Source organism: Lutjanus erythropterus, chromosome 13, assembly GCF_056507025.1.
Source record: "Lutjanus erythropterus isolate fLutEry1 chromosome 13, fLutEry1.hap2, whole genome shotgun sequence".
Taxonomy (NCBI): domain Eukaryota; kingdom Metazoa; phylum Chordata; class Actinopteri; order Lutjaniformes; family Lutjanidae; genus Lutjanus; species Lutjanus erythropterus.
The window spans coordinates 26,105,043-26,130,507 of NC_139329.1; the positions used below are offsets into that span (position 1 = coordinate 26,105,043).

Genomic DNA, 25,465 nt, shown 5'->3' on the forward strand with positions numbered 1-25,465 from the left:
ACTCACTTGGCCTTGTACGGCGAGTCAGGGACCTGTGTCTTTGCCTCCATTGATGTCTCATATTCCTTCGCCCTGCAGAGAGAGAAGTAGGAAAAAGACTTTGAATCCCAGGAAAAAAGTGTTTGGCCTGTCAAGTAAAGAACACAACGGATGAAAGTGTGAAGAGAGAAGGGAAGAAGTTCAAGCCGAGTTTATTTATTTGGCTCGTCAGCCATTCACCACATAACTTGGCTTTAAATAATCAAGACACCAGCTCTGAGGGGACGGGTGTTTCACTGCCATCGACTATTACCATGAAGACTTGATTCAACCTTTAAATCCTCCGTCCTTTGAGTCATTTTTAACAAGGGTGGCTCAAGTTCCTCACTTCATTCATTGTCAAATAAACAGTGAATGGGGGTTTCAGGCAGCGCAGCCAGTGTTTTCAATGTATGACCTCCTAAAAGGTCATGGTCATTAGGGGACTAGTGGCTCTACTCAGACCGAGAGCCTGAGAAACTGTGCGTATGTGTGTGTGAAACTGGGTGGGTGATTCTATCTGTCAATCAGACATTCCCAGACATGATAAGTAACTATTGATTGGAGTTTGATAGAGCGCCTTCCGGTCACCCATCACAACACTGATAGGATCAAACACTTCCTGGAAGACGAGGTGGATTTGTCCTGGACATGGACAGACATGGACCAACTTGTCCTCTTTTCACAATCTCTTATATTCAAGGGCAGTCATATGACTGATAACTCACTTCATTGTTAGACAAACACACTGAGATACAAAAATCCTTCCAACAAGGGCAGATATTCTATCATTCAGAAAGACAGTTGTGTTATTGCTAATTTGTTGTTGTGTTTTAATAGTGTACTTACTATCTGAATAGCTGCAGATCTTGCAGTACTCTTGCAAAGACTATAATAAAAGTACAGCCTTGTCTCATATACTTTTACAATGTACATTTGTGCTCTTCAGTATTGCATCTTTCATCATGGTCATCCCGCAGTTCTTAGCCTCACTATGATCATCTCAACTGAATCAGGCTAGCTATAGCTGCAGCTATATAGCTCTGCCTCCTCTGTAGGCTACTGGCAGCTCTGTGAGCTCCATCTGTGCCACGGCCAGTTGGTTATCCACGCACTCTTGTTATTCAGTGTTACCAGACTCTTTGATGGTTCATTCTATCCTTTCTGCTGGGTCTGTGATGCACCGCCCAAATTGCCTCAATCCTATTTAGTAATGAATAATGCCTTGTCATTTAGTGCCAAATTTTAATACCTTGAGGAGTAAATCTCATCAGCATCAGTGAGCCATTAAGCACATATCTGTCAGACCCAGGTTAGCAGCTCAGCACAGACAAAATAAGAGCTCTCACTCTCATTCTGCCATTTTCCCAGTATGTCTTTTTCTTCAATGTTCCTTGACACTCATTTATTTTGAAGGTCTTTGACCAGCTTCCTCTTTTGAAGTGAGTAACTGTACCATAATGTGCAATGTAATTTTATTTTTCTATCCGTATCAGTCTCTATCGGTATTGAAGTCATGGTATCATATGGAAAAGTTTTGAATGATACAGAAAAGTTTTGAATGATACTCAAACCTAACTATATGTGCTTTCCAAGTGAATTCACTGAAAGGGAACACAAATATTTCATGACTATAACTTCTGGTCCCCAACGGAGAGGAACAATGTACAACACTTTGTTGCCCTGCTGTGAAGCTGGGCTCAGTGAAGAACAGCTATTGACCTGAGGGATGTCCATGATGACAGGTATACATGCACAGGCAGGGCTGTACATACGTCACCGCAGATCACCTGCTTCAAATGCATGAATGAATACAGGTGTTTTCAGTTAGGCCACATGGGGGCATGACATCCCATGTGTTGCACCTGGTTCATCTCCTTCAGGGGACAGAAGTTAGTGTCATAACATTTTGGTTTAGACCACTGATGTATATAAAGATGGACAGTATGAGAGCTTCCCAAAAGCGAGGCCAAAACCTTTCAATCCCCCCCGGTGGCTGGCTGCAGTAAAGGTCATAAATCCCACCTCCTCTATTCTAACAGAGGGGACATGGGCCAAACAAAAAAGAAATCAAAATACACATAAAATAATATTTAGTTTTTAATCATTTTAGGTAGTTGTTATCATGCTGGTGTATACTCAGGTGTTCATTTGTTCGGTTTTAAAGTTTCATAACTAAAGCAAAGTTAAAGTTTCACGTCATAACTAACAGCTGAGCCCGGCTCACAGCGGGTGTATGGGCAGGAACTCGATACTGCGCCTCCAACCCTGATCACCACTGCGCAGGGTACAAATGACATCACCTGCACGAGGTGGCACCGCTCACACCCAGGATGTTTTTGGCTTTACTTTTGTACAGTGGGAGGACTCAGAGATGAGGCATCCACCTTTATTTACAGTCAGTGGTTTACGCCTAACCAGATTAAACAGGGAGCAATTGCTGAGCAATTAATTAATGTCAGAAGGAGCTCATGTTAAATGAGCTTCAGGCAATAAATATCAGTGATCAGCATTTAGAGAGACTGTAAGCAGATAATAATGGAACAGATCTCAAGTCCTTATAACCCCTAATTCTTTTAAATACACATTTTTCTCCGGTGCCTTAAAAATCTGTTCAATCTATGACTACAGTGTACACAAACGTACACCTAGAAAAGAAAGCCAGGCATCCATTCAATGGCAATGAAGAGGAGTAGAACCTACAGACACCTAAAATTATGCTAATACTTCAAATATTCAACATACTTAAAACCCATTAAGCTTATATGTGCATAGTTAATGATGTATGTTCACTTATGAGCAGGACATTTTCCCCTTAATCTAAAGCAGCAGACTGGGGAAAAGGAGTTAGGACTGTGCTTACCACCTCGCACTGTGTTCAATACTCCATACAGGAGTGTCTTTGTATACACACCACCGCACACACATACACACAGCCCACTTCATTCCCTGCTGAGCGAACCACAACTGACCAGCTACAGGCTGGCAGCTCTTACCTGAGTTTAACTGGAGACTTTGGTTTCCAAGTTCAGAACTCATCCTGAAAGTAACTGACAGGCTATGTACATTTTATTTTAGCAGCATATTTTCCTTTCCCAAAACACTTATTATTAGATAAGGTTAGCCAAGCCGCAGAAAATGTGGGTTTAAATGTGTGTGTGCACTTCTTTATGACAGAACAGGGCTGCATGTTGTCCTGGTGAAAAGTCTAGTGAGAACCACTCACGTTTTACGGACACCATACAGTGTTCCAATAAAACGGTTCATTTCCACCCGGTGGTGAAGCGGCTCACCTTTATGTTTACTGGGGGCTCTGTGTTATTTATGACCTCTGAGAGCCTGCTGCCTTTGAGTGCTAGTCTCAGCAGGGCTTGTGCAGGAGTGACGGTGAACAGAGGCAGATCATGTTGTCACTTTCTCGGTACCACTGAGCCCCACAAAGCCAAAAACAGCAGCACTGAGAATAAAGTGCTGGAGCTGAATGGGTGTTTCAGCCTATAGCTCCCTCCTATTCCTCTTCTGAGTAAATACTTTCTCCTGAAAAGGATAATAATAATAATAATAATAATGAATTTGCTTTTTAGAAATCTCACTCAGGTTCATATCCGCCAGTCAATCATGACAAGAGATTGGAATCATTAAGTCAGCAGATACTCACAGACGGGCACTGACCTCTCAAAGGAAGAAACGTATTTCACTATAGCCAAACAAAAGTTGTACAAAAGTCTGAAAGATGTTCTAGAGAGGTCATACTCACTAACATCCGTTTTTTCTTTCTCATCATTACAACCCAAAACACAAAAAAAATCAATGCAAGAATGCAGAATAAAAAGGACTACAGGTGAACAAAAATTGGAAATTACAAAATTGATGTTACTATCAGAGAAATGCATGGGTCTTAATCATAATCCTAATTAAGATAATAAAGAGCAGATTCTGTGATAATTCAGTTAGTGTTGCCAAGATGTAGGGTTGAGGAATTCAACAAATATATCAACTATTCAGTCCACTGCCATTTTTTTGGGTCGATTTTTGTAATTTAATTTAGCTAATTTAATGGTCTGCAGCGTGAGGGCGTGATTCAGTGTTTCACTCTCATTCGGTGGTACAGTACACATCCACTGAGCCAGAGGAGTGAGAAGAAAATAGCCATATTATTTTCCCATCTAACGCGGTGAATTGAGGGCTTATTTTGACAAAAGAGGGGAAAGACTAACAACAACAGTTTGGGTGAGTTTTATTTTGTTTTTGAATGAAAAGTGTTTTACAACGAGTTAACAAGGCATCTCAGTTGGGTAAATGGAAGAAACTTGCATTCAGAAGGTGTATGGTGGTATTTTTCTGTTTAATATAGATAATAGGTATGAGAACGTTTACTTTCTTGACAATTTCTGAGTTTATTTTGTTTATTGGACGTAGGGAGTGTACATAAGTGAACATACGTAGTGAACGTACATATTGTAGAGAGCTCAGTGCTTGCACATTTCTCCCAGCTGAGACTTGGGAGAACGGGAGGAGAGGGGTGGGAGAATATATCTGCAATCACTGGTGGATGGTGGCTAGTTGGAAAAATGTTTTTAGTTCTCAAAATTTATTTATGTATTTATTTTTTAATTCCGCACATTGCTGACAAGTTGTGAAACAGATTTTCATTGTACTCTGAGCACAAAGACAGCAAAGATCTATTCTATTATGTAGTGAAAATGAAATAATTATTTCTGTATCCCACACACACTGCATGAGGGGTAATATACTGCAAACAGTAGAAAACAACAAACTCTGCCTCTTGGAGGGAGATCAACTTGCATTTGAGAAAACTGTACCTTTACTCAAAGGAAGAGGTATTAAAATCACACTTATCTTACACTTATACTGCTCCTTGTGCTGATCAATAATCTAGAATATAGTATATGTTGTATGCAAAGGAGATTGTAAATTATAATTTGTGAATTCAAACTGCCATAGTTGTTGCTAACTGTAAAAGATAAACTGAATTAATTATGTTCAACTTTTAAGACCATATTATCAACATGTCCTCCATTACGTCGTAAATGGTAAATGGACTGCGCTCGTATTGCACTTTTCAACCTGAGGGGGACAAAGCTGCTTTACAATGCCTCTCATTCACCCATGCACACACTCTCACAGAAGGCGCTGGCCCGGCCACTGGGGGCAATTTGGGGTTCAGGAGCCAGGGATCGAACCACAAACCCAGCGATTCATGGACGACACGCTCCACTTCTTGAGCCACAGCCGCATCATCACGTTGGTATTTTTCTGTGTATATACAGGCTTTATGTGTTCCTGCGTTAACATTGTGTTTATTTTGTTACATGTTCAAGCTCTATTGCAAAAACTAACAATATTCCACTGTTGTTTTGATATGGTTCCTGAACTATACCAACGAGTTTTTTAAATTCACTTTCAGGGCCAGTTTTCTGTTTTCTAAACAGATGGAGGATAATGACAATGAGACTTCATGAGAAGTAACACTGCCACAACATTCCCAAGCTAAAAGCAGTAGGAAAAAAGGTGTATGAAAATTTAGCATTTTTGTATTGTGGTTATCACATGTGGACTCTTTTTTTTTTTTTTTTTTTTTTTTTTAGCTTGCTTGCTGAACTACAAAAATGTGACTTCGTTACATATCCGTAAACTGGTTCTGCCCACTATGAGGCAACTAATCTGGAATGATAAGAACAAGAATATGAACAAGAAGAACAAGAACAAGAAAGAAGAAGTAGTTCCAGTTTGCCAGTCACCAGTAACAAAGAAGAAGAGTTTCCATCCAGTAACTGTCAAAACGGACCCATATCGTTTGCTGGGAATAAGATTTGCATCAGAACAACAGAAAAGTTACATCTGCTACTGACCTGATCTATTTTTCCTACTGGCATGTTTTTGTCCCTCCCACAAATTTGTTTGTAACACGTCACCTCCTGCCACATGAGGTAGACGTGCAGAAAGAAAATATTTATTCCAACCAGGGAAAAGACCAGAATAAATATTTACATGGTTATTATTTTTCTACTGTATGGATTATCAAAACAACACCAATCTCAACCAAGCCACTGAAAACTCTTTCCGATCCAGCGTCAGATCAGTCACTTCCGATTGAAGTGTTTACATGAGGCACTTTTATTCTGATTATCTGTGTAATATTAAGGTCCGTGTAAACACAGCTATCGTTTACCTTATGTTATTGATTCCTCAGCCTGAGGCTGATACAGGCCATAGCTTGCTTTAAACCTATTTAAAGATGCTGCAAACTAAAACGAATTAGTGAGTGTCATCTCAGATATTAATGTCATCATGCCTGTAGTGGAATACATCCAATAATCTGCATCAATAACATCTTACGGTAAGTATTGTCAACATTGTGTCTCTTTCCACTCCTTTCCCTCCCTGTTGTCACAGCCAGTTGAATTGATTGAGTTCAGGTCCAGGTTCTGACACACAGCAGCTCTGCCTCCTATTTGTTGATTACTATTGATTTTCTTTGATACTTCATTTAAAAATCAATAGCTCAGAAGAAGAAAAATAGGCATGGCTCATACATACTTTAACATACATCCTGAACACTGAGGAAGGCTTCAGGTTTGGCAATGCCCTGGCAGCAATTTGGAGGAAAGCTCTTTACAGGTGAAAGCCAGGGCCCTATGGATCGATTTGCAGTTTTGCTGCCCAATCACATAAAGTGGTCATAAATTAAGCTCATCAGTGTTAGCTTGTGGACAGCCAGGATGCACATAACATCTGCTTTCCATCTCCTTGTCACTCATAAAAAAGTCCTGGCACAGTTTCGTCCTCTGCGCCTGTGAGAGGATGGAGAGGGGGAAACAGAAGGAGAGGCGGGCTGATAGACTGACAGAGAGAGAAAAAGGATGTATTACCTGGAGTTCATCCTGGCGCGGAGCTTCTTTGCTTTCTTCCGAGCCTTCTGTCTCTCTTCTCCATCCTTCATGCTCTCCGAGGACACAGAGCTGTCCGTCACAATATCCACAATGTATTTCTTCAAGGAAAGATGCTCCTAGAATAGACAAAATCAATACATGAAAAACATTGCTGGCAATTTTTGGTACTATTTTGGATAGTGACCTTTTAAAATAACTACTGTGCAGTTTTTTGCTGCAAAACAAAGCCCCAAAACAGTGGTGGAAAGTAAATAAGCACATTTCACACTTTTTTTTTTTTTTACTGTAATTAGTCACAGATTTGAGGCACTGGCACTGAACTAGAGTATTTCGATCTTCTGTGACATTGTAGTTCTACTTAGGGCTGGGTAATATATTCATATTATATTGATATTGTGATACAAGATAGTTCTATTATGATATGGCATAAGTGCCATCTTTTCCTGCTTCTTAAGGGCTGCATTACAGTAAAGTGATGTAATTTTCCAAACTGAACAGACTTTACCCACTTAGTCATTATTTCCACATTACTGATTAAAAAAAATCTTTGTGTTAACATTTTTTGTGAATGCTAATCGCTAAATAAACTGTAGCAAAATTACCTGAAAGTTATCACTGTAGAGTAGTGGGAGAGATAGGATTTTACTTAGAAAACACCTAATATACATAATCACAATACTGGACGATGCACTGTTATACATGAAACTAACCAGGACACAAAATAAAATTTACCTGATTGGCTACAATGTTGGTTACACATTAATAAACCAGTAACAATATTCAAATAGTTCAAAACATTAATACATAACAGTCTGGAAACAGCCAATTTCAAACATACGCTTAAGATGTGGCACTGAGTACACTGTCTCACATCTACCTGTCTCAATAACACCATTGTGTCCCGTAATTACCTCCACCACTCTACAGTCTTTTGAAGCCACCCGCCTGTGGACATGCTAAAAGACTGGAGGTGTTGCCGCCTGTCTGGCCCTGTCAGATGATTCTGATACTTCCACCAGGAGACAAGGGAATGTAACCCAATTTGAACAACATGATGCATGTGCAAGAAACCAATTACCCAATTATGCTGTCATCCAGCACCCCAGAGGATAGGATGGCCTCAGAGATAAAGGCTTTCCATTCAGCAGTCAGGCTAACCTGCGTGTGGGACGCCATACCCTTTGGTCACAAGTGTTGTCAGTGCACCTGCTGCCTGAATAGGGGTTTTCACTTCGGGTTGTTGGAAAAACAGGTGTCTGTAGCTGGGCTGAAGTGTGCAAAAGTGAACTGGGGGGGGGGGGGGGGGGGGCAAAACTACAGACTGAATCTAAAGGTGTCTTCACCATTTTGACTTTAAACCATGAAATCCTGTTTTCTTAACTCTTACTGCCACTTTTTGTTATTTCACATAATGGATCTTTATTGAATGTGATTCTGGTTTTGTCTGTGCTTTTTCTCAATGGTTTACAAGTGGGTGGGACTCCATTGGGAAAAGGTGGTGTCACATTCTGATGCGCCAAATCAAGATCTACTAATATTTCAATCAAAATGTGATCACAGTTATGGGATAGTTGGCTTATGTTACCAGAAATGTCACATTATAATTACACTACAGCAACACTGTCCTAATTTTACCTGAGGTATGAGGACAAAATTCTCAATAAATTACATGCAATTTTTTTTTAAAGAATTTGATTGTTACATACTTAGTATTGAATATTCAATAACATTTTCTATGATGCCTAGTCTACTTAAAGCTATATATGTATATAATTTTTTAGCATTTTTAGAGCCTAAAACTAGCAGCAGTAAATAGGAGAAAGGAGATGATGATAACTTTAGAAATGGAAAGGGTACTGTGAATGAGAGTATTACGTTTCCTGGAAAGGATGTGTGTGTCTGTATTTGTATGCGCACACCTCTGCCCTCTACTCCCTGAGACTACAGGTCAGTCATGACTCATGACCGTAGCTGTCCCTCACTGGGGAGGCAGCTGTTCAGTAATCTCTCTGAGAGGCTATCCAGTGCACTGGCCACTCACATAATGGAATCAGTTCAGTAACGCATCCAAAACATCTCTGCAAAAACCACACTGGTAATATAAAAGGGTACCTGAAATATTGAACTGTCAAATACAGAACAACACTGAAACAGAGAGAATGATCCTTTAGCAAATAAATACATAGGCTGGGTTTTACCAACAAGGATTCATTTTTAAACTATATGAAATCATGGTTTAACTTTAAATTATGTTGCACCAAACTTAAAACTAGCTTGAAATTAAAAAAAGACTAATCTGAAACCTCCTTTAAACCCTGGTTTAGTTTTTACTCTAAACCTACATTAAATTTATTTCTATTGCACCAAACTATGAAACTCCAATTTGAACAGTGATCCAGTATTAAGTCTGAACCTGCAACCCGGTCACAATGATTACAACGAATCTAGCCTGAATGGAGATTGTTTAGACTGAGTGTTTGAGACAATCAGACTCGATGACAGACAGGTGTCTACCACTGAACCATTGTAACAAAGCAGCAAAGATGCTGGCCTAAGGGCTCTGCTATGGCACAATACCACAGACTGCGAGTAATCTGATACCACTCTGAAGACATCTCCCTTTCCCTGACATAAACACACTTACAACTGATCTAAAAAGGCAGCCAACACAAATACAGATCCTATGAGATATGGTCATCCACGGCCTCTTTTGTCACATACAAAGGCCTGAGAGGTAGGCTTTCCATTTGGCGTAAAGCAAGCAGCTGTATTTCATGTTGGCTACTAGGTAAGATATGATACTACTTTGGATATAGTTACCATCACTACAGTGGTTTACATGACAATTCTGTATTGAACTGCAGCCTATCAGTGACATTTAAGGAGGGGAAAAGTCACACAAAGACGAAAAAAAAAACAAAAAACAGAACTATTCATTGGATCTCTCAACAGCAGCTCCGCTGCTCTCATTAGATGAGATGTCAGATCTCATAACAGCGTGGGGAGGGAGAGGCTTGCTTCAGCTGGCAGTCTGGATATATCATCACGGTTCTCAATTTGTAGCTTTAACTACAAGACCTTTAGGACTATTCAGTGCATCTGGGAGGTCAGCTGTGATACCCTCTGCAGACTTGTGATCCCTCTACTGGCCATGCTCACCAAGAACAGTCTTTCCTCAGAGAAGCTGACAATGTTTTGCACTGCTGTGTCTAAAGGTGATCAGTATATCAATTCACAAGCCACGGCTCTTGGATATTACCTGCATCATATTAAACCAGGACAGAAAGCAAGTAAAAAGATTGATTGTATTCTTCAGCTTTCTCCCCATACATCAATCCCACCCTGTTGCTAATCTTTGTATTTTCAATTTAATTCGCAAGTCTTCCAGAATGAGAGAAAATGACCAAATATGAAGGCGCAGGGCATTCGCCGCTCACTTCTGCTGAGAAACCATGGAGTGACCTCTGCACAGTTGAACCAGCCATCTTCATTTTAATTAAAAATCTTTCATTGCAGGAAGAGTTATGGAGCTGCAGTCTGGAAAATAGTTGGCAGTGATATGGATTCAGCAGTGGACACCAAAATGAGCTTTGATATAAATAACAAGGGGCCACATAAGTCTATCTAAACAAAGTCTCCAAATGTAGACCTATTGGACAGCTTGATTAGCTTTCACACAGAGCAAGAAAAAGTAGTTCTGGACATCTAAATATCATCTATTACAGATACTGCAATGAGTAATAGTCCAATTCTGTAATAACACACTTAATACAAACAGTCAGGTATATCATTTAGATTTAGCCAGATGCAGAACAGGATGAAGATGACTTCAGCAACTTTGACTGATTAGTATTGGCAAAAAAAAGACAATATGTAAACAATAAAAACATATGTATACTCTTATGAAGTTATATATACCCTTTTTTGACTTTTTGTGGGCAGAGCTTATGTGTAATTAGTTACTAGTAGTAATTAGTGTAGTTTTGTTGCTTTTTATCTTATCAATGGCTGCAGATAGTATGAGCTCTTCTGAATATGTGAAATCACTCACTTTCCATGACTCAGTGTGTTACTTGGGACCTGACTGGCCAACCTGTATGTGTATGTCATTTTTTCCCCAGGATGGTGAAGTCATATTCATAGATGATCCTCATATCCTAACTCTACCCAATCACATTCCTCATGCCTAAACCACCCATTAAGGACCCAAACCAAAGGACCGGACCCAACGAAGGCAACTAGTTGTAGCTAATCAGAGTCGGAGTAGGGCAGGTCATGACTTCGTCATCCTGACACAAGAAAATTTGCAACCTGCACACACTCACATAATAAAAAACCATCTTTCTCCACTTGTGGGTTGGGCAATTGGATGAATATTGTATATCTGCAACTGGCTGAATCCATCTTCGGTTGTGTTTTTATTTTGCTAATTTAACAGTCTGCACAAGTGACAGCTGCCACTGCACGACACACTCAGCCACACAGTATATATCCACTCGTTGACAAGTGAGAGGAAAACAGACAGAGTTTGTGATTGTTATAATAGTGGAAAGACAGTTTTGGTGAGTTTTATTTAGTGTCTGTCTATCAAGTTTAAATTAAATGTCTCTTATGGTGTGCACAAGGCAATTAAGCTCATCTTGGTTCAGTAAAAGAGACAAATTTGAATTCAGAAGGTATACAGTTGTATTTTTCTGTTTAATACTGAAAATAGGTGTAAGAATATTTCCTTTCTTGACATTTTGAAAGTTCATTTTGCTTATTTTGTTGCGGCTCATGCACATCTTCCAGCTTTAGTCTTATCGTGTTTGTCCATAGCTGTCTTTGTTATTTGACTGACTGATTTTCGTCTGGATCTGTGGCCACCATGGTAAGGTAGGAAAACAGAAAACCCTCAATATTATGGTTATTTGTTAAACTACATCATATGGAAGGAGACATACAGCAAATACATATGAAGTACTGCTCATATATGAACTGTTTATGGTGCTGAATTGGTGAAGTGCTTCTCTCCATTGCTTGTATTGTTTATCATGCTGTCAAACTGAAAAAAAAAATGACTTGCGTTTGGAAAGGAAATGATTTAGAGGAAAGGAAGGAGGGGGGTATCAATTATTCCCCACTGAAAAAAGCTTTGAATGAAGGAGCTGCCGGGGCCAAAGGTGCTGCATATAGCACCAACAGTTGTCAGCCTCACAATGAGCACTGCTGAAAAGCTAATCTCATATTGCAGCCTGAGAGGTTACCTTGCATTAACGAGCTGCCTTCCCATGGAAAGGCGCTCCATGACAAAAACAGCCTGGGGACAAGGGGGTGATGTCACCCCTCCACTGAAGCACTGAACCCTAACTGTGTACATTTCAAGGCCCATTTGTAATCTCACAAAGCCTGCTACTAAGCCATGGCAGTCTATAAGGGGATGCATAAACAATAATAATGACCACGTCATAAAAGGGAACCACGGTGTCTCTTTTGTCTTTTTACATGACACAAGCAGCAGTGGGGCAGTATTCTTTGACAGGATGAGTGGATGTTTGTTCCTGCCAGAGTGTGTGTGTGTGTGTGTGTGTGTGTGTGTGTGTGAGATACGCACCACTTCCTCATCAGAGAGCTCCCGTCCCTGGATGCTGCTACTGTCTCGAACAGCCTGTTGGTGCCTCTTGCCCTTGGTGTGGCTGAACAGGTGCACCTCTGAGGTGATCTACAAACACAAACACAGCGGTCAGAGGTCACTGCTGCGGACACAATGGAGACAGAAGCAGGAAAGGGTCAACAGAGCCCCATGGGACGCTGGTGAAACAATATACCACATGGTGGGTTTGTCAATGGGACATGACCTGCTTCTACTGAACTTCAGTTTAAAGCCAAGATTAAGGAAAGGTAATGTGATTTGTTGCAAATGACACAATGTGTGTAACTTGGTGATACAGATAAGATGCCCTTATGGTTGTATTTCATTGTGTCATCTTTTTTATGACACTAATTGAGCCTACAACGAGAGATTACGAGAAATTATGTGCTCAACATGTTACTCTTCTGGGAATTTAAATATTTCAAGGGTACCCTTTTACAACCTAATCCCAGTTTTCCCACAATTTTGTGTCTAAGTGACTAAAGATAACAGCAATTTTCAAAACTGTTCTGGTATTACGGGGGAGCGCTACAGCCAGCAGAAGCAAAACTAAGCTATAACACAATCCCTTCAGGCAACACACAGTCAAAATAAGTCCACTAAAAGTGTTTGTTTTTGCCAGTGACAGGCTCAGATTGTTGTTTTAAGTGTCTGACATCATAATGGAAAGGACCACTACAGAGATAGACATTTTTTTTGAAGAGTATATGTTTTGATTAACCAGAAACAGTTATTTTATTGGTCTCCACAAAGCCGCCAGACTCCCTTTACAAAACACTAATTCTAACATCTTCATCTTCAATCAAAATCAACAGAAACAAAATGTAACTCATGCTCAAACCCAAATTAAAAAGGTCTTGGCTTCTCTTTCCACAGCTCCAACAACCGCCAAGTCTGTCTTGGTTGAAATAAACTCTTAATTTATCACGTTAGATGTGAAAATATCACCAGGAGAGGAGCAAGAGGGGGAAAGACATCAGAAAAGCAGCTGGGAGAAATGGTGTGCAACACTGGAATAATTTCACATACAGCTCTGTGAATAAAGGGTTTATTTTAGGCAAACAACAAGGGCTGGTGTCTAAATTTCTAAATAAATGGAGGTCTGAGAAATGGCCACAACAAGAGGCAGGTGTACAGGCAGCAGTATTGTTCTCCCATCTCTGGAAACAAGCCCATTCAGAATGGGTTGTGTTTAATGTCATTAAATTAAGTGCTTGCTGCTGACCAATCCATGATATCTGGTGTCAGATCCTGGCCAAGGTCATCTAACATTTTAACAAGATTCCCTCTCTCTCACCCCCTCCCCGACCCTCCTTTATCTGATACTGGTCTGAAGACTCAAGGTGTCCCACCCTTGTTGCCGTGGTAGCCATTCTGTCAGAGATAAATGTGTCTGCTTGTGGATTTGTTGCCACTGACACTTGAAAAAGAATAGTCATGCCCAATCATAAATCTCTTTAAGAGCCCATGTTTAATCAGTGCAGTTAAATCCTCATTTAAATGTGCCCTCTTCCAAAAATCCTCTGAATCACCTTCCGATCGGCATTTTTATGTATATACACAGCCTGCCAAATAACAAAGGGGAATTGCCAGCGCTGTTATTGCCAGAGCTGTTCTCCTGCAGCATCTTCTTTTCCTCACGTCCATGTGTGCCAAAGACACACACATTAGTTCAGGAGAGTAAAATAATTAAAGTAAAAGTTGGAGAGCAATTCAAGCCCATTTGAAAGTAATGAGGACTTTTTAGCATCCCATTTCTCCACAATTAGAGGCCATGGACGTTGTACTGTTAAATTAAACTTAGGTTCTCCAAAGTAGAGAACAACCGTTATTGGCCTGATATTGGTCCATGTTGCTGGCAATTGGTACTTTTTCTATTTTAGTTTACTTTTTACTTAACTCCATTAGGTACTGGATTTCTTTGCATTTAGTCCTTATACTTTATATTTCATTAAATTTTTAATACACTATGGTTGTTATTCTTATGTTACTGGTATTTTGGAGCAATGTCTGGCACATGAATTTCCTTCAGGATTAACAAAATTATCTCATCTTATAAAGAATACTGGCCATTATATCAAAATCAGCATTTTATTTAACTCTATTGTCAGTACTGGTCAGTAAAATCCAGCATTGATCAGGCTCGAGTTTTAATACTTTGATATTTTTTGATATATAGTATTTCAAATGATACAATATCTGTTCATTATAATATCAAAAGTAATCAAAAGATGTTAAAATAATGATCTAAGTACTCATGCAGGACATCAGTTCAGTTCGATCTTTATTGTCCTATGTCAGTGATTTCTTTTATACCTGCACAAAGTGAAGGTTGTTAAAAAAAATATCCTGTTTTCTGAACATTTCTGTCATGAAAACTAGATTCTGTATATAAGTTAGGGATGCCAATATGAGCTGAGACTGACAGGATGAAACTGTACATACCACAACGCCGCACAGAGAGCACTGTTTCTTGCGCTCGTACGGTGTCAGTTTGGGGGCGTAGTCTGTGTTAGCATGCCGACCACTGCTGAGCTCAGCGGCCTTCTCCTTCCTCTGCTCGATTTGCTCCATATGCCTACGGCTGCTCTCATCGTGCTACGGAAGAAACAAGAAACCAGGGGTCATATGGGAAACTAGGAATTCCTGCATGGTGTCCGATGGAGACGCAAGGTGGTGCGATATAAGCTTACCTTCATCTGGATTTTCTTCTGCAGCTCCTCCATTGCCTCCTGTTGAGCTGCGCTGAGAGCAGCCAGACGCTCCTCTCGGTCTCTTCAGACAGGAAAGAGAAAAGCAAGGTGAAACAATTGTAAATGTCAATACGAGTCTCCCATTTATCAAAGTGACTGCTGGAATCAAATGAGGAATGGTCTGACCAACTGTCCAGCAGGGTTTTGGGTCAACATACCTGGCTCTTTCCCGCGCTGCATCTTCTCTGGCTTTCTCTTTTTCCTGCCTCTGCTGTTCAATACGAGCCTCCTGCTCTTTCCTCCTCATCAGCAGCTCCTCCACCCGCGCCTGCCGCTCTGCTTCCAGAACGCGCTTACGCTCCTAGGAGATAAGGAGTAGAAGAGATTGAAGATGCACCTAAATGTGAATATTATTAAAACAAGAAAAATTCAATTTAAATTGAGTGCTGTTTTTTGTTGCACCTGTACAGCTTCATCTCTGGCCTGCTTCTCTTCCTGTCTCCTCTGTCTGTCCTCTTGCAGTTCGTTGAGACGTTGCTCATACTCATTTAACTTGGCCAGGGCATCATGTCGCTTGTTTTGAGCTTCCAGAGTGTTGATGAATGCGATTTCATTCACCTGTACAGACACATGTACTTAGAAATGAGGATATATAAACACACACAGTATATAATATCTAAATGTAATGTTAGTATGGAGTTAACTCAAATTTCTGTGTGGATTCAGGGTTCAATGGTATGCTCCTTTAGCATATTGCTAAATTTAACAGAGCTGAGCTTATGGTAAACATCTACTCCTTCTAAAAGATGATTTATGATTTCTTACGACAGCCTAGATGACTAAACACAGTTCAGGGTCAGCTAGTATAGCGTGGAGAAATACCCTCCAGCAATATCCATTACAGTATCATGAAACTGTCTGAGAAAATCTTGACTAAAACTTGGACTAAAATTAGAGTAACATTAAAACTGGGTTCCGCTGACTAAATATGTGAGCGACAAGGACCAATACTAAAGTAAATTAGACACTGATATCAGCTGGGTTGTCTCCAGCCTAAACATTATAACCTATGAAAGTGTTAAAATAAAACAGACAACCCTAATCTACAGCAGTAATTTTTTAGGACATCGTGTATTTATGAATGTAATTAAACACTTGAAATGAAAAAAGCATGACTGCAAACGTCGCGCTTAGTTCAGAGAACTCCTCAGCTGTCACACACATATGGTTACAGCTTTTCAGGGAATCCCCTCCTCTACCTTGGCCTCTTCTTCTTGGGCCTTCTTCACGATAGCCTGGAGCTGCAGCTCTCGCTTAAACTCTGCATGTAACAGCCTTTCCTCCATCATCCTCCGACGTTGCTCCAACAACTCCTCCTTCCATTTCCTCACCTCCTTCTCCTGCAGAGAGTGAAGAGTGATGAGCAGGAGCGGGTGAACACGTAAAAAAAAAAAAACACAATAACGTGCATTCTCCAGGACAACACAGACAATGGATTCTTAATCTATCAGTTGCTACCCTCTCCACTGTGTCCACGTGGGGATTAATGCGAATATACACCACTTCATGTATTTATGTGGTTAATCCTGATTTATTCTACGACTCACTCATCTCGCCATGGTCTGGGGAACAAAAACAAACTTCATGAAAGGCTGTTGATTTTGGCCAGGGGTCTCTCTCACGACTGTCTGCGGCCAGCTGGCCTGGATGCGACTGGAGGGGGGGTTACAATATTTAGTGATTCTATCAGGCAGTGTGCTGACAAAACCACTCGTTACGAGCCAGACTGGGCTTAGCTTCTACAGAGTTTCTTTCCGTCAACTTTGCACAGCTCACTCACCCTCTCCAAAAGCTTCTGCAGTTTGAGCGTCTTTTCCTCCCGGAGTTTGTCCCTCAGCTGCTGTGCCTTCAGCTGTTTCTCCTCATGTTTCTTCTTAGACTCTGCAATGGTTCTGTCAAAAACATGGAAACAAATCATTCATCTCTTTCTTTTTCCCTCTTAACAACAATATGCAAGGCAGACATATACTCTGATAGGCACTAGGGCCTGTTTAGATGGTCTGGGTAGTAACCAAAAAAGAAAGAGGTCAGACTCAGCAAGAATCTTGTGAGGCTACTGGGTTAAATCTTTGTTTAAAAAACAGGTAAGGGGATTGCAAGTGAGTAGACAGAGGTGCTGTTCAGGAAGGTACTAAATGAACAGAGAAACTGACTGTAACAATTCTAATGTTGCTGACTAATTTTTTTTTGTCAGTGACACAAAAACAAAAATATCAGACAAACGAGTTGGAAAGTGATCAAATCTCTTTGTGTGGTAGGGAGCTTAGATGCATATATATTGGATAGTACTGATGTTCCTAGGAAGTTGACTGGCCTTTGGTTTCTGCATTTCAAAACTGTACAGAACGGTCAGCATTTGTGAGAAACAAAAGAAGAGACATATGGATAAATTTCACATTTGATGTCAAGAAACAATGAGACTCTTTGTAAGCCATATGGAGCAACAATAAACAGTAAAAAAAAAACAAAACATAAACTTTTGAAACACGTTTTTGTTTTTCAAGCTTCAAGCTAAAAGAAACCACTGCTGTCCTGTGCTGATTAGAGACGTGGCCAAGTGAATGACCCAGATTTGCTAGTCTTAAATTTAAAAAAATCAATTAACATGTTAAAAATAATAGGTGTAAAGTTTTATTGTCTGCAAAATGAAACAAATGTCATAAAGAGAAGAATGCTTGTTTGAAGAAATGTAATATACTTACTGTTAGACATATGATGAGAGAAATGAGCGGAAATGTAGTATACATAATTTTAATGTTTAATAGGATAATAGATGTTTCCTCAAGAAGTATGAGTCTGAAAATTCTAGATATAAACTTTTAAATAATGCATTACACTTTAACTAAACCCATTAGATTTTGGTCTAAATCTACAATAGATTTAGTCAAAATAGACAGCTGAAAAAGGGCTTATTTAATAAAAAACAAACAAACAAACAAAAAAAACATGTTTTGCACCTTTTGCGTGATGGTGAGGACAGTTTCTCATGCATGTGGATCCCATGTCCAGGGGGCCGAGCAGGTTCCTCTTCTACCATGTCCCCCCATGAGGTACTCTGACGCCATGGCTCCCGAGCTACAAGAGAGAAGAGCAAGGAAAATAAATATACTTTAGTGTAATGTTTTCCATTGCAAAGAACAAGAGCTGAGTCTTCAGTTTTCATTTTTTGTTGACCTCCGTACCATCATAATCCGCCAGCATGTCACTCCAGTCTATATTGGCTCCACAACCTCCGTTGCCGATGCTAGCCTGTGGTAAAGATTTGATTTTTACACATCAACATACCATGAAGTAAAAAAAAAAAAATCTAAATCCAATATTTAATTTTCTTTCAAACAAAAGGTGCCTAAGATTTATACTCTAAATAAGCAAGATTAATCTTACAGAGAAGTCACTTTCGTTGTCAGTCTCTAGGTCGTTGTTCTCTGCCTGAATCTCTCTGGTCAGCTGCTCTTCCTCAGCGATAGCACTGGCAATCGCCTCCTCGTTGGCTTTCTCCAGGCGGTCGGCAAGCTCCTCTTTCTTGGCAAGGACCTCTGCCATGGACTGGGGCTGAACACATGGCAGCACAGATACCACTTCACACATGCAGCATTTCACACTTCAAAAATGTAGATGTTCATGCAAACAACCACTGAGGGACCAGAAAAACAGAAACCTTTATGGTAATATAATTGGCCTTTTATAATGGACATTATTTTAGCACGTTGCAGCAGAAAAAGTATAAATTGGGAAATGAATGATGCTTGAATTCAGTTTAGCCGTTTCTGTTTCAGGGTCGTGGCATTGTGCATGCTGGCTCACTGTCACAACGTCATGACTTACCGGGACATTTGAATAGAATGGAGCCATCCTATGTAACTCTGTGAAACTTAACTTTCTTTCACCATTGCTTAGATTATTTCAGAGCAGTTTCTAATTATGTTGACAAAATATTAAAAAACATAAAAATGTGGTGAATAATTGTAATTCAGTGTGAAGCAACTGTAATAATGCATTTTAGCGTCTGTGCAGTTGGTCTGATTTGTATTTGATTTGTATTCGAGTGCACGATCCAAAGACTGAGGGGAACACCATATCAACCCAATCACAGTTTGTACCACACAATCATCACAAGAATCACAAGTGAGGAAGCATTCAAGAGTCATGCAGGTCACATTTACTGTGAGGATGAAGAGATGGTGGAAGGAGGCAACTGATGATTTTGTGCTAAGAAACTGCTTACTTCAACCTTTTTCTTTAAGTATTTTGTATGTATTTTCATGGCATGGCAATAATAAGTGAATGACTCACAGTTTACTCCAGAGCAGCAACTCTTTTACATGACGCATGTATGGGAAGGTTAAAAAGTTCTAAATCTTAAGAACACAAGTAACAAGGTCAAAGACTGGACGGGTGTTAAATCTGAGGCCAAATATCTTTCAGTGCAGATTTTACCTCAAGTTTTTTCCACATGTTTTCATTCACCACCTGCCAAAATCTGACAGTATCCCACTTGGAGGTGTAGTCATCCTTGATTAAGTATATGGAGTTCTGCGTTTACACACTCCATGATGCTTAATAATAGTGACAACACCTGATGTGGGCAGACGATGTTTGCGTAAGATCTAACGCTGGCTTGAACACAAATTGGAAACTCAGTTAAGGTTTTTTTTTGCACAGAATTTTAAAAGTGGCCAAAATGACTACAGCAAGTTGAGAGATTTGTTTTGGGCGACACCCTGGGAGCACTTGCTTGAGTACAAAAGTCATCAACTCACAGCTATTCTTCACAGTGAACGGTGCTACAACATGACTGTACAGAGCTATGCAGTCTTGCCCACACATTTGGTCTGAAGGTTTCTTAAGATTGACTTTGTTTAGGCGGTGAAGGACCCTTAGGGATCCCTGCTCCCCCCCGCCCTCCCCTCCCTCTGCTCCTCCATCTCTCAGCACTCACAGTAGAAAGCTCTGTGGGGTCCAGCACACTCTCCAGTTTCACCGCTGCCATGGGAGTCTCAGCCTGTCCTGGAGCAGATGTGGCCATGCCCTGCAACGCGCCCCCCTCAGCCCCACTGTCCCCCAAGGCCAACAGTGCACCGAGCCCGTCCGTCTGGGGAAGGTCTGGGGGTGGAGAGAGGGCCAGAGCGGGGACTGGGACTGATATGGTAATGTTTGTTGGTGGGGGGACTGTGGCTGGGGACGGGGACGGGGTGGGCTCTGGGGCTTGGGATGGGGTAGGAGCTGCTAGAGGGGGAGGCGCGTCTTCGCAGGGTGCGTCGACACACTGCCCCGAGTCTTGTACACTCTCTGCTGGGGGCTGCACCGACAGTCACACACAAACACACGCAAACTCAATTTAAGACATGCATATTTCAAGCAATTCATGAGAGCAATAACAAAAAAAAACATCAAACCAATCAATACTCAACACACAGAGACAGAGTGCAACGCGTCATTCTCTGAAAACCACACCCACCGGAGGGGAAAACAATCGGCACCACAATAAGCAAACAAAGGCTGGAATGTGGCAGCTATTTAAAAAATTAGATTGGATTTCAGCATGTCAAATGATTGCTTTAACACCCTGTTTGGCTAACCCTAACCCTGAAGTATTGCGTGTAAATTTCAGTGTCCCTTCTCCTTAACTCGTTTTTCTTGGAGAAATTAACTTAGTGAATGGCCAAAAGTGAAATACTTTAATATTTATACCTATTTGATTGAATCACCAGCTAAGCTAACCATCAATTATGCATTTCTTTTTTTTTTCACTGCAAAGCCTTAATTATTACAGCAAGTTGTTCCACTACATGAGATCACATTCTTCGTAAAATCACGCAATCACGTGAGATTGCACTCTTTTCAAATATTGTAGTGTGTTTGAGATTAAAGAGAAAAGAATCTGTCAAGATTCTCCTTACGTGTTTGATGCAGTCAGATTTCAAAATAGGTTTGGGTTTTAAATCTCCTGTACTGTGGGGCCAGCTTTAGTTAGCTTCAACTTCTACAGTTTGACTGGACAAATTAACAAATCCAACTCGGAGTGTCAGGATCCCACAGTTTTTCCATTCATTCTGCTAATGAATCACATGTCTGTATCTACTTTTGCTTATAAAAACTTAGTTCTGGGATCTTTACTTAGTTGGCAGTACGTCCCACCACGCAGCAGCTTTTATACCTTTTTTAGCTGTTTGGTAGCAGATGGAGAGTGACGAGAGGCACCTTCATTTCATACAAAGTCAATGGAGAGCGATGAATTGTTTTCCCCTCCAGTGGGGGCGGGGCTTAATTGCACTCTGTCTCGATAGCTAAAAAACACAAAACATGCAGGAAAGCTGGTACTAACATGCCCTAAACACCCAATTATGATCAAAATAAGCTGATAAATTGGAAATACTGATTCATATTTCAAAATCAACCGATGGCTATAACACACTCTTACCAAGTGTGTGCTGAGGCATTGACAGAGTATTTATTTCATGGCAGTGAAAATGGGTTTTCTGCCTCTGAAATGTCAGCATACAATCAATCGCCTTAAAGTTGATATGCCTGTCTGGACAGTCTGTCTATGAATACCATGGAGCCCAAAACAAAAACAAATGTGGCTGATAAAATGGTCTAGTGTTACTCTGCTCCTCGTGAATAATTGATATCCTGGGACTGCTCTGGGGAGAAAGACGTCACAAGGTACTGAGCCTCAGTACCTCCATCATCTGCCCGTTCTCTGGACGTCCAACCTCCCTCTCCGGGGGCTCAGGCTCCACAGGGACTTGCTGCTCAGTGTCCATCTTGGTCACGTCCTTCTCTGGGGGACACTGAGGACGGAGTTGTTGCTCTTCCTGAGGTGGCGGATGTGACTGGTTAGACTTGGCGCTGTCCTGTTTCGTGGTGACATGAGCCAAGACAGGACTGACCTTGGCAACTATTGCAGCAGAACGAGGTTTGGCAGTACGTCCTCGCTGGACGGTCTCCCAGCCTTCAGCGTCCTTTTTACCTGGAGAACACATGAGGTAGTCAGTCAAGGAGCAGAAGATGTGTCAGGGTGTCTAAATGTATCAGCAAGTTAAATGTAAGACTAAGCTTTTTTTAACATCACAGTTTAATTAAATTTAAAGGAGGAATATATAACAACTGTGCATCTAAAAATGAGCACTGTCGTCCAGAGAGCGAGTTGGAGTCATTGACTGTGTATTAAAAAGGTTGAATGCCAATCTATGGCTAAGGCAAAGTTTTTTCCCCCTGCCCAAGTTCAACATTATAATTTGATAACAGCAAGTGACAACGAGTCTTCCACTGTGAGTTGATCAGCTGTTTATAACTGTCAGTCATCTGTTAATGTAAAGCTAACCCTGGTATCCTGAAAACAAAAGTCCACTGTTCCAAAAATTCACACACTGGAGTCGCAGTTTAGTGACTGACGTCCTTCTGTCTGCCAGACTCCATTAACATATTCCTAAATTTAATTGTTATAAGCATCTACTCCTTCTAAAAGATTATTTAAGGACACCATGGCTATAGCATGTTGTCAGAGAAGTGAGTATTTCAACTTAGTGGAGGCTGTCTAAGCAGATATCAAAGTTGCTATTTGCAATGATTGCTCAGCATCGGTCCATTGAGGAGAAGCCAAATCACACTCATCCAACACAACAAATTTTATTTACCATTTTAACTGTTGTCATCCCAATCATCAAGACGAATTAGTGAAGAACAAAGGGGAAAAAAAACTGCCAGCTGTAGTTTTCTTATTTTACCCAGTGAAAGTGTACATTTTGAAAATCATTGCATTTTATTTTGAAAAGCATTGCATTTTATGTTTCACGGTAAGATTAGGCAGAATAAAACTGTCATTCCAGAAGAGACTTGATAAGGAAGATATGCACTTCGCAATCACCAAAAATGATCCCCCAAAATATCGGCATCGGCATCGAAGACCATGCTTACAACATTCAATTGATATATATTTAAGACATTCCTGAACAGAATTTAAGACAATTTAAGCCTTTCTATGCCCTGTCATTAGTAAATGTTTAAGTTTTTTAAAGGCCCTGTATACACCCTGTGTGTTACTGTGCTCTCCAAGGAATCACATTTTCTCAAAGTATATTCTGCATCTGGGCAGGAAGAGATTTCTTACCCAATTTTTCTACAGAGGAGGTGGTTGGCTGACTGGAGCTGGGGACGGACTGAGTGCACTTCACTCGGTCTGCCCAGCTGGGGCCCGTGTGGGAGAGGCGGGCTGCAGCCAGTGTAGCAGGAGGACCACTGAATGAGACACACACAGATCATGCATGAGAACAAACACCTGTACAGTGAAACAGCAGGTAGGATTTTCAACTTTATTACACCATCACATCTAATCTCTGAGCAGCTCCTGCTTTTCTGTCTGTCTAAGATGCTTCAGCAGTGCCTATCTAACACCCCAGCACTCTCCACTCTGAGATAGCACAGGACTGTATTGGACAACAGGCCTCCGTCATGATCAATATCCATTTCCTGCAGCATCCAATTACAGAGCAGTGCACATATTGAACCGATGCTTCAGCAGTCTCTAACTGACACTTTCATCTACACCTTCCACTGATTCTGTGGCCAATGAGTGAGAGACTCAACAAATTGCATTAAACAAATGCTTCACCATCGCCAATCAATAGCTGCATTGCAAGATAACATAGTCTGCATTTTCTAACCCCTTCAAAAACAGGCATAGTGCATCATTTAAAATATTGATTGGTTAATAACATGATGCCTTATGATACAATTTAAACCAAATAAAATGTTGTGTTGATCTTGAAAAGCAAATCAAAAGCCTAATGGTGATGGGATAAAACCAGGTTTGATGCAGCACACTGGCCTTAAAGCACAACTAGAGATACAGACAGTGAGGGTGCATTCACACCTGCAGTTTGGTTCAATGGATCCAAAACATGCATTTTAATTCTTGTTTCCTGTTCACACCAACTTTTTAAAAATGAACCAAGAGGAGTAAACATGAAGTCATACAGACTGGGAGGCAACTCATTAATTGGACAGTTTTGTAGATTGTCATTCTGCATCATCAGGACCCACATGTGGAAATCAAGGTCTGGTGCCTGACCGAAGTTTATGCAGCACTTCTAATGCTTCTGCTGTGTATTTATGTTCTCTGGTGTCACTAAAAGCTCACCAAGAAACAACTTATAAGCACTTATAAGCATTACTAGCTATTCTTAAATTGCAATTTGACCAACCATCCATGCTGATGCACACGTTACCAAATTATTTGCATAAACCTATACATGACTTATACAGATCAATTATAAGATTGCTTTCTGAACAGTTTTCACAATCAGCAGTTGGTTTTATTAGTAGTCATCAGGCTAATATCACATATCTGCTATTAGCAGCATCACAATTTCAATATTAAACAGAAAAATGACCGAAATGAGCTTTCAGTTTCAACAATCATAATCACAGGCACAATCAGCAGTTTTGTTTTGTTTTTTCTCCACCCCCACCAATGCCTGAAAAAGATGACACGGCACAGCTTACCAGCCATTATATCACACTTGATACCATATAGACTTTTTACAGAAGAATTTGGAAATGTAAAATACAGTTTTTAGGGCATTAAACCAATCATCTCTTGATCTTTACAAATCAAGACTCAGTGGTAACTACCAATGGCAGTGTGGCTCAGTGAGTAGGGTCGTCCACTAATCAGAAAATCGGCGGTTCAGTCCCTGGCTCCCTTGAGTCTGCCTGTCGAAGTATCCCTGGGCAAGATACTGAACCCCAAATTGCCCCCGAATAGCCCTCAGTGTGTGAGTGAATGGTTAGTTTCAAAGCAGATGCACCTTGCAAGGCAGCCTCTGCCATTAGTGTATGAATGTGTGTGTGAATGTGAATGTTGCATGTTGTAAAAAGTGAACTAGAAAAGTGCTACATAAACACAGTCCAATTACCATAACTGTCAGTGCAGAAGAACCATTATTTAATTTCTTTATTTATATTGATTTTTTACCTTAAAATCAAAAGTCAAGTTGCACATTTGCAACATTTGTGACACCCCTGTGTAAATATAAAATCCTGTGGTTGGTTTGTTTGTGGTGTGAAAGCAAACTGCACCAGAGTCCGCTGTAAATATGAAATCCTGTGGTTGGTTTGTTTGTGGTGTGAAAGCTACCGGCACC

At 40.6% G+C, this 25,465-nt stretch overlaps 1 protein-coding gene across 3 annotated transcripts in view; it reads right to left on the bottom strand.

The window, feature by feature from the left end:
* Window positions 1-25,465, bottom strand: part of scaper (S-phase cyclin A-associated protein in the ER) — an 84,116-nt gene that overhangs the window by 43,015 nt on the left and 15,636 nt on the right. For 2 of the 3 annotated variants that reach the window (XM_084734191.1, XM_084734192.1), the window contains exons 7-21: window positions 23,431-23,558; window positions 22,001-22,290; window positions 20,257-20,616; window positions 18,702-18,869; window positions 18,500-18,566; window positions 18,275-18,392; window positions 17,098-17,209; window positions 16,517-16,657; window positions 15,720-15,875; window positions 15,476-15,618; window positions 15,258-15,339; window positions 15,010-15,162; window positions 12,526-12,633; window positions 6,912-7,048; window positions 7-72 (exon numbers count right to left, since the gene is read on the bottom strand). In XM_084734191.1, coding sequence (XP_084590317.1) covers window positions 7-72; window positions 6,912-7,048; window positions 12,526-12,633; window positions 15,010-15,162; window positions 15,258-15,339; window positions 15,476-15,618; window positions 15,720-15,875; window positions 16,517-16,657; window positions 17,098-17,209; window positions 18,275-18,392; window positions 18,500-18,566; window positions 18,702-18,869; window positions 20,257-20,616; window positions 22,001-22,290; window positions 23,431-23,558 — 2,229 coding nt within the window. The remainder of the gene's footprint in view (window positions 1-6; window positions 73-6,911; window positions 7,049-12,525; window positions 12,634-15,009; window positions 15,163-15,257; window positions 15,340-15,475; window positions 15,619-15,719; window positions 15,876-16,516; window positions 16,658-17,097; window positions 17,210-18,274; window positions 18,393-18,499; window positions 18,567-18,701; window positions 18,870-20,256; window positions 20,617-22,000; window positions 22,291-23,430; window positions 23,559-25,465) is intronic. The other variant, XM_084734193.1, reaches the window with a different exon arrangement.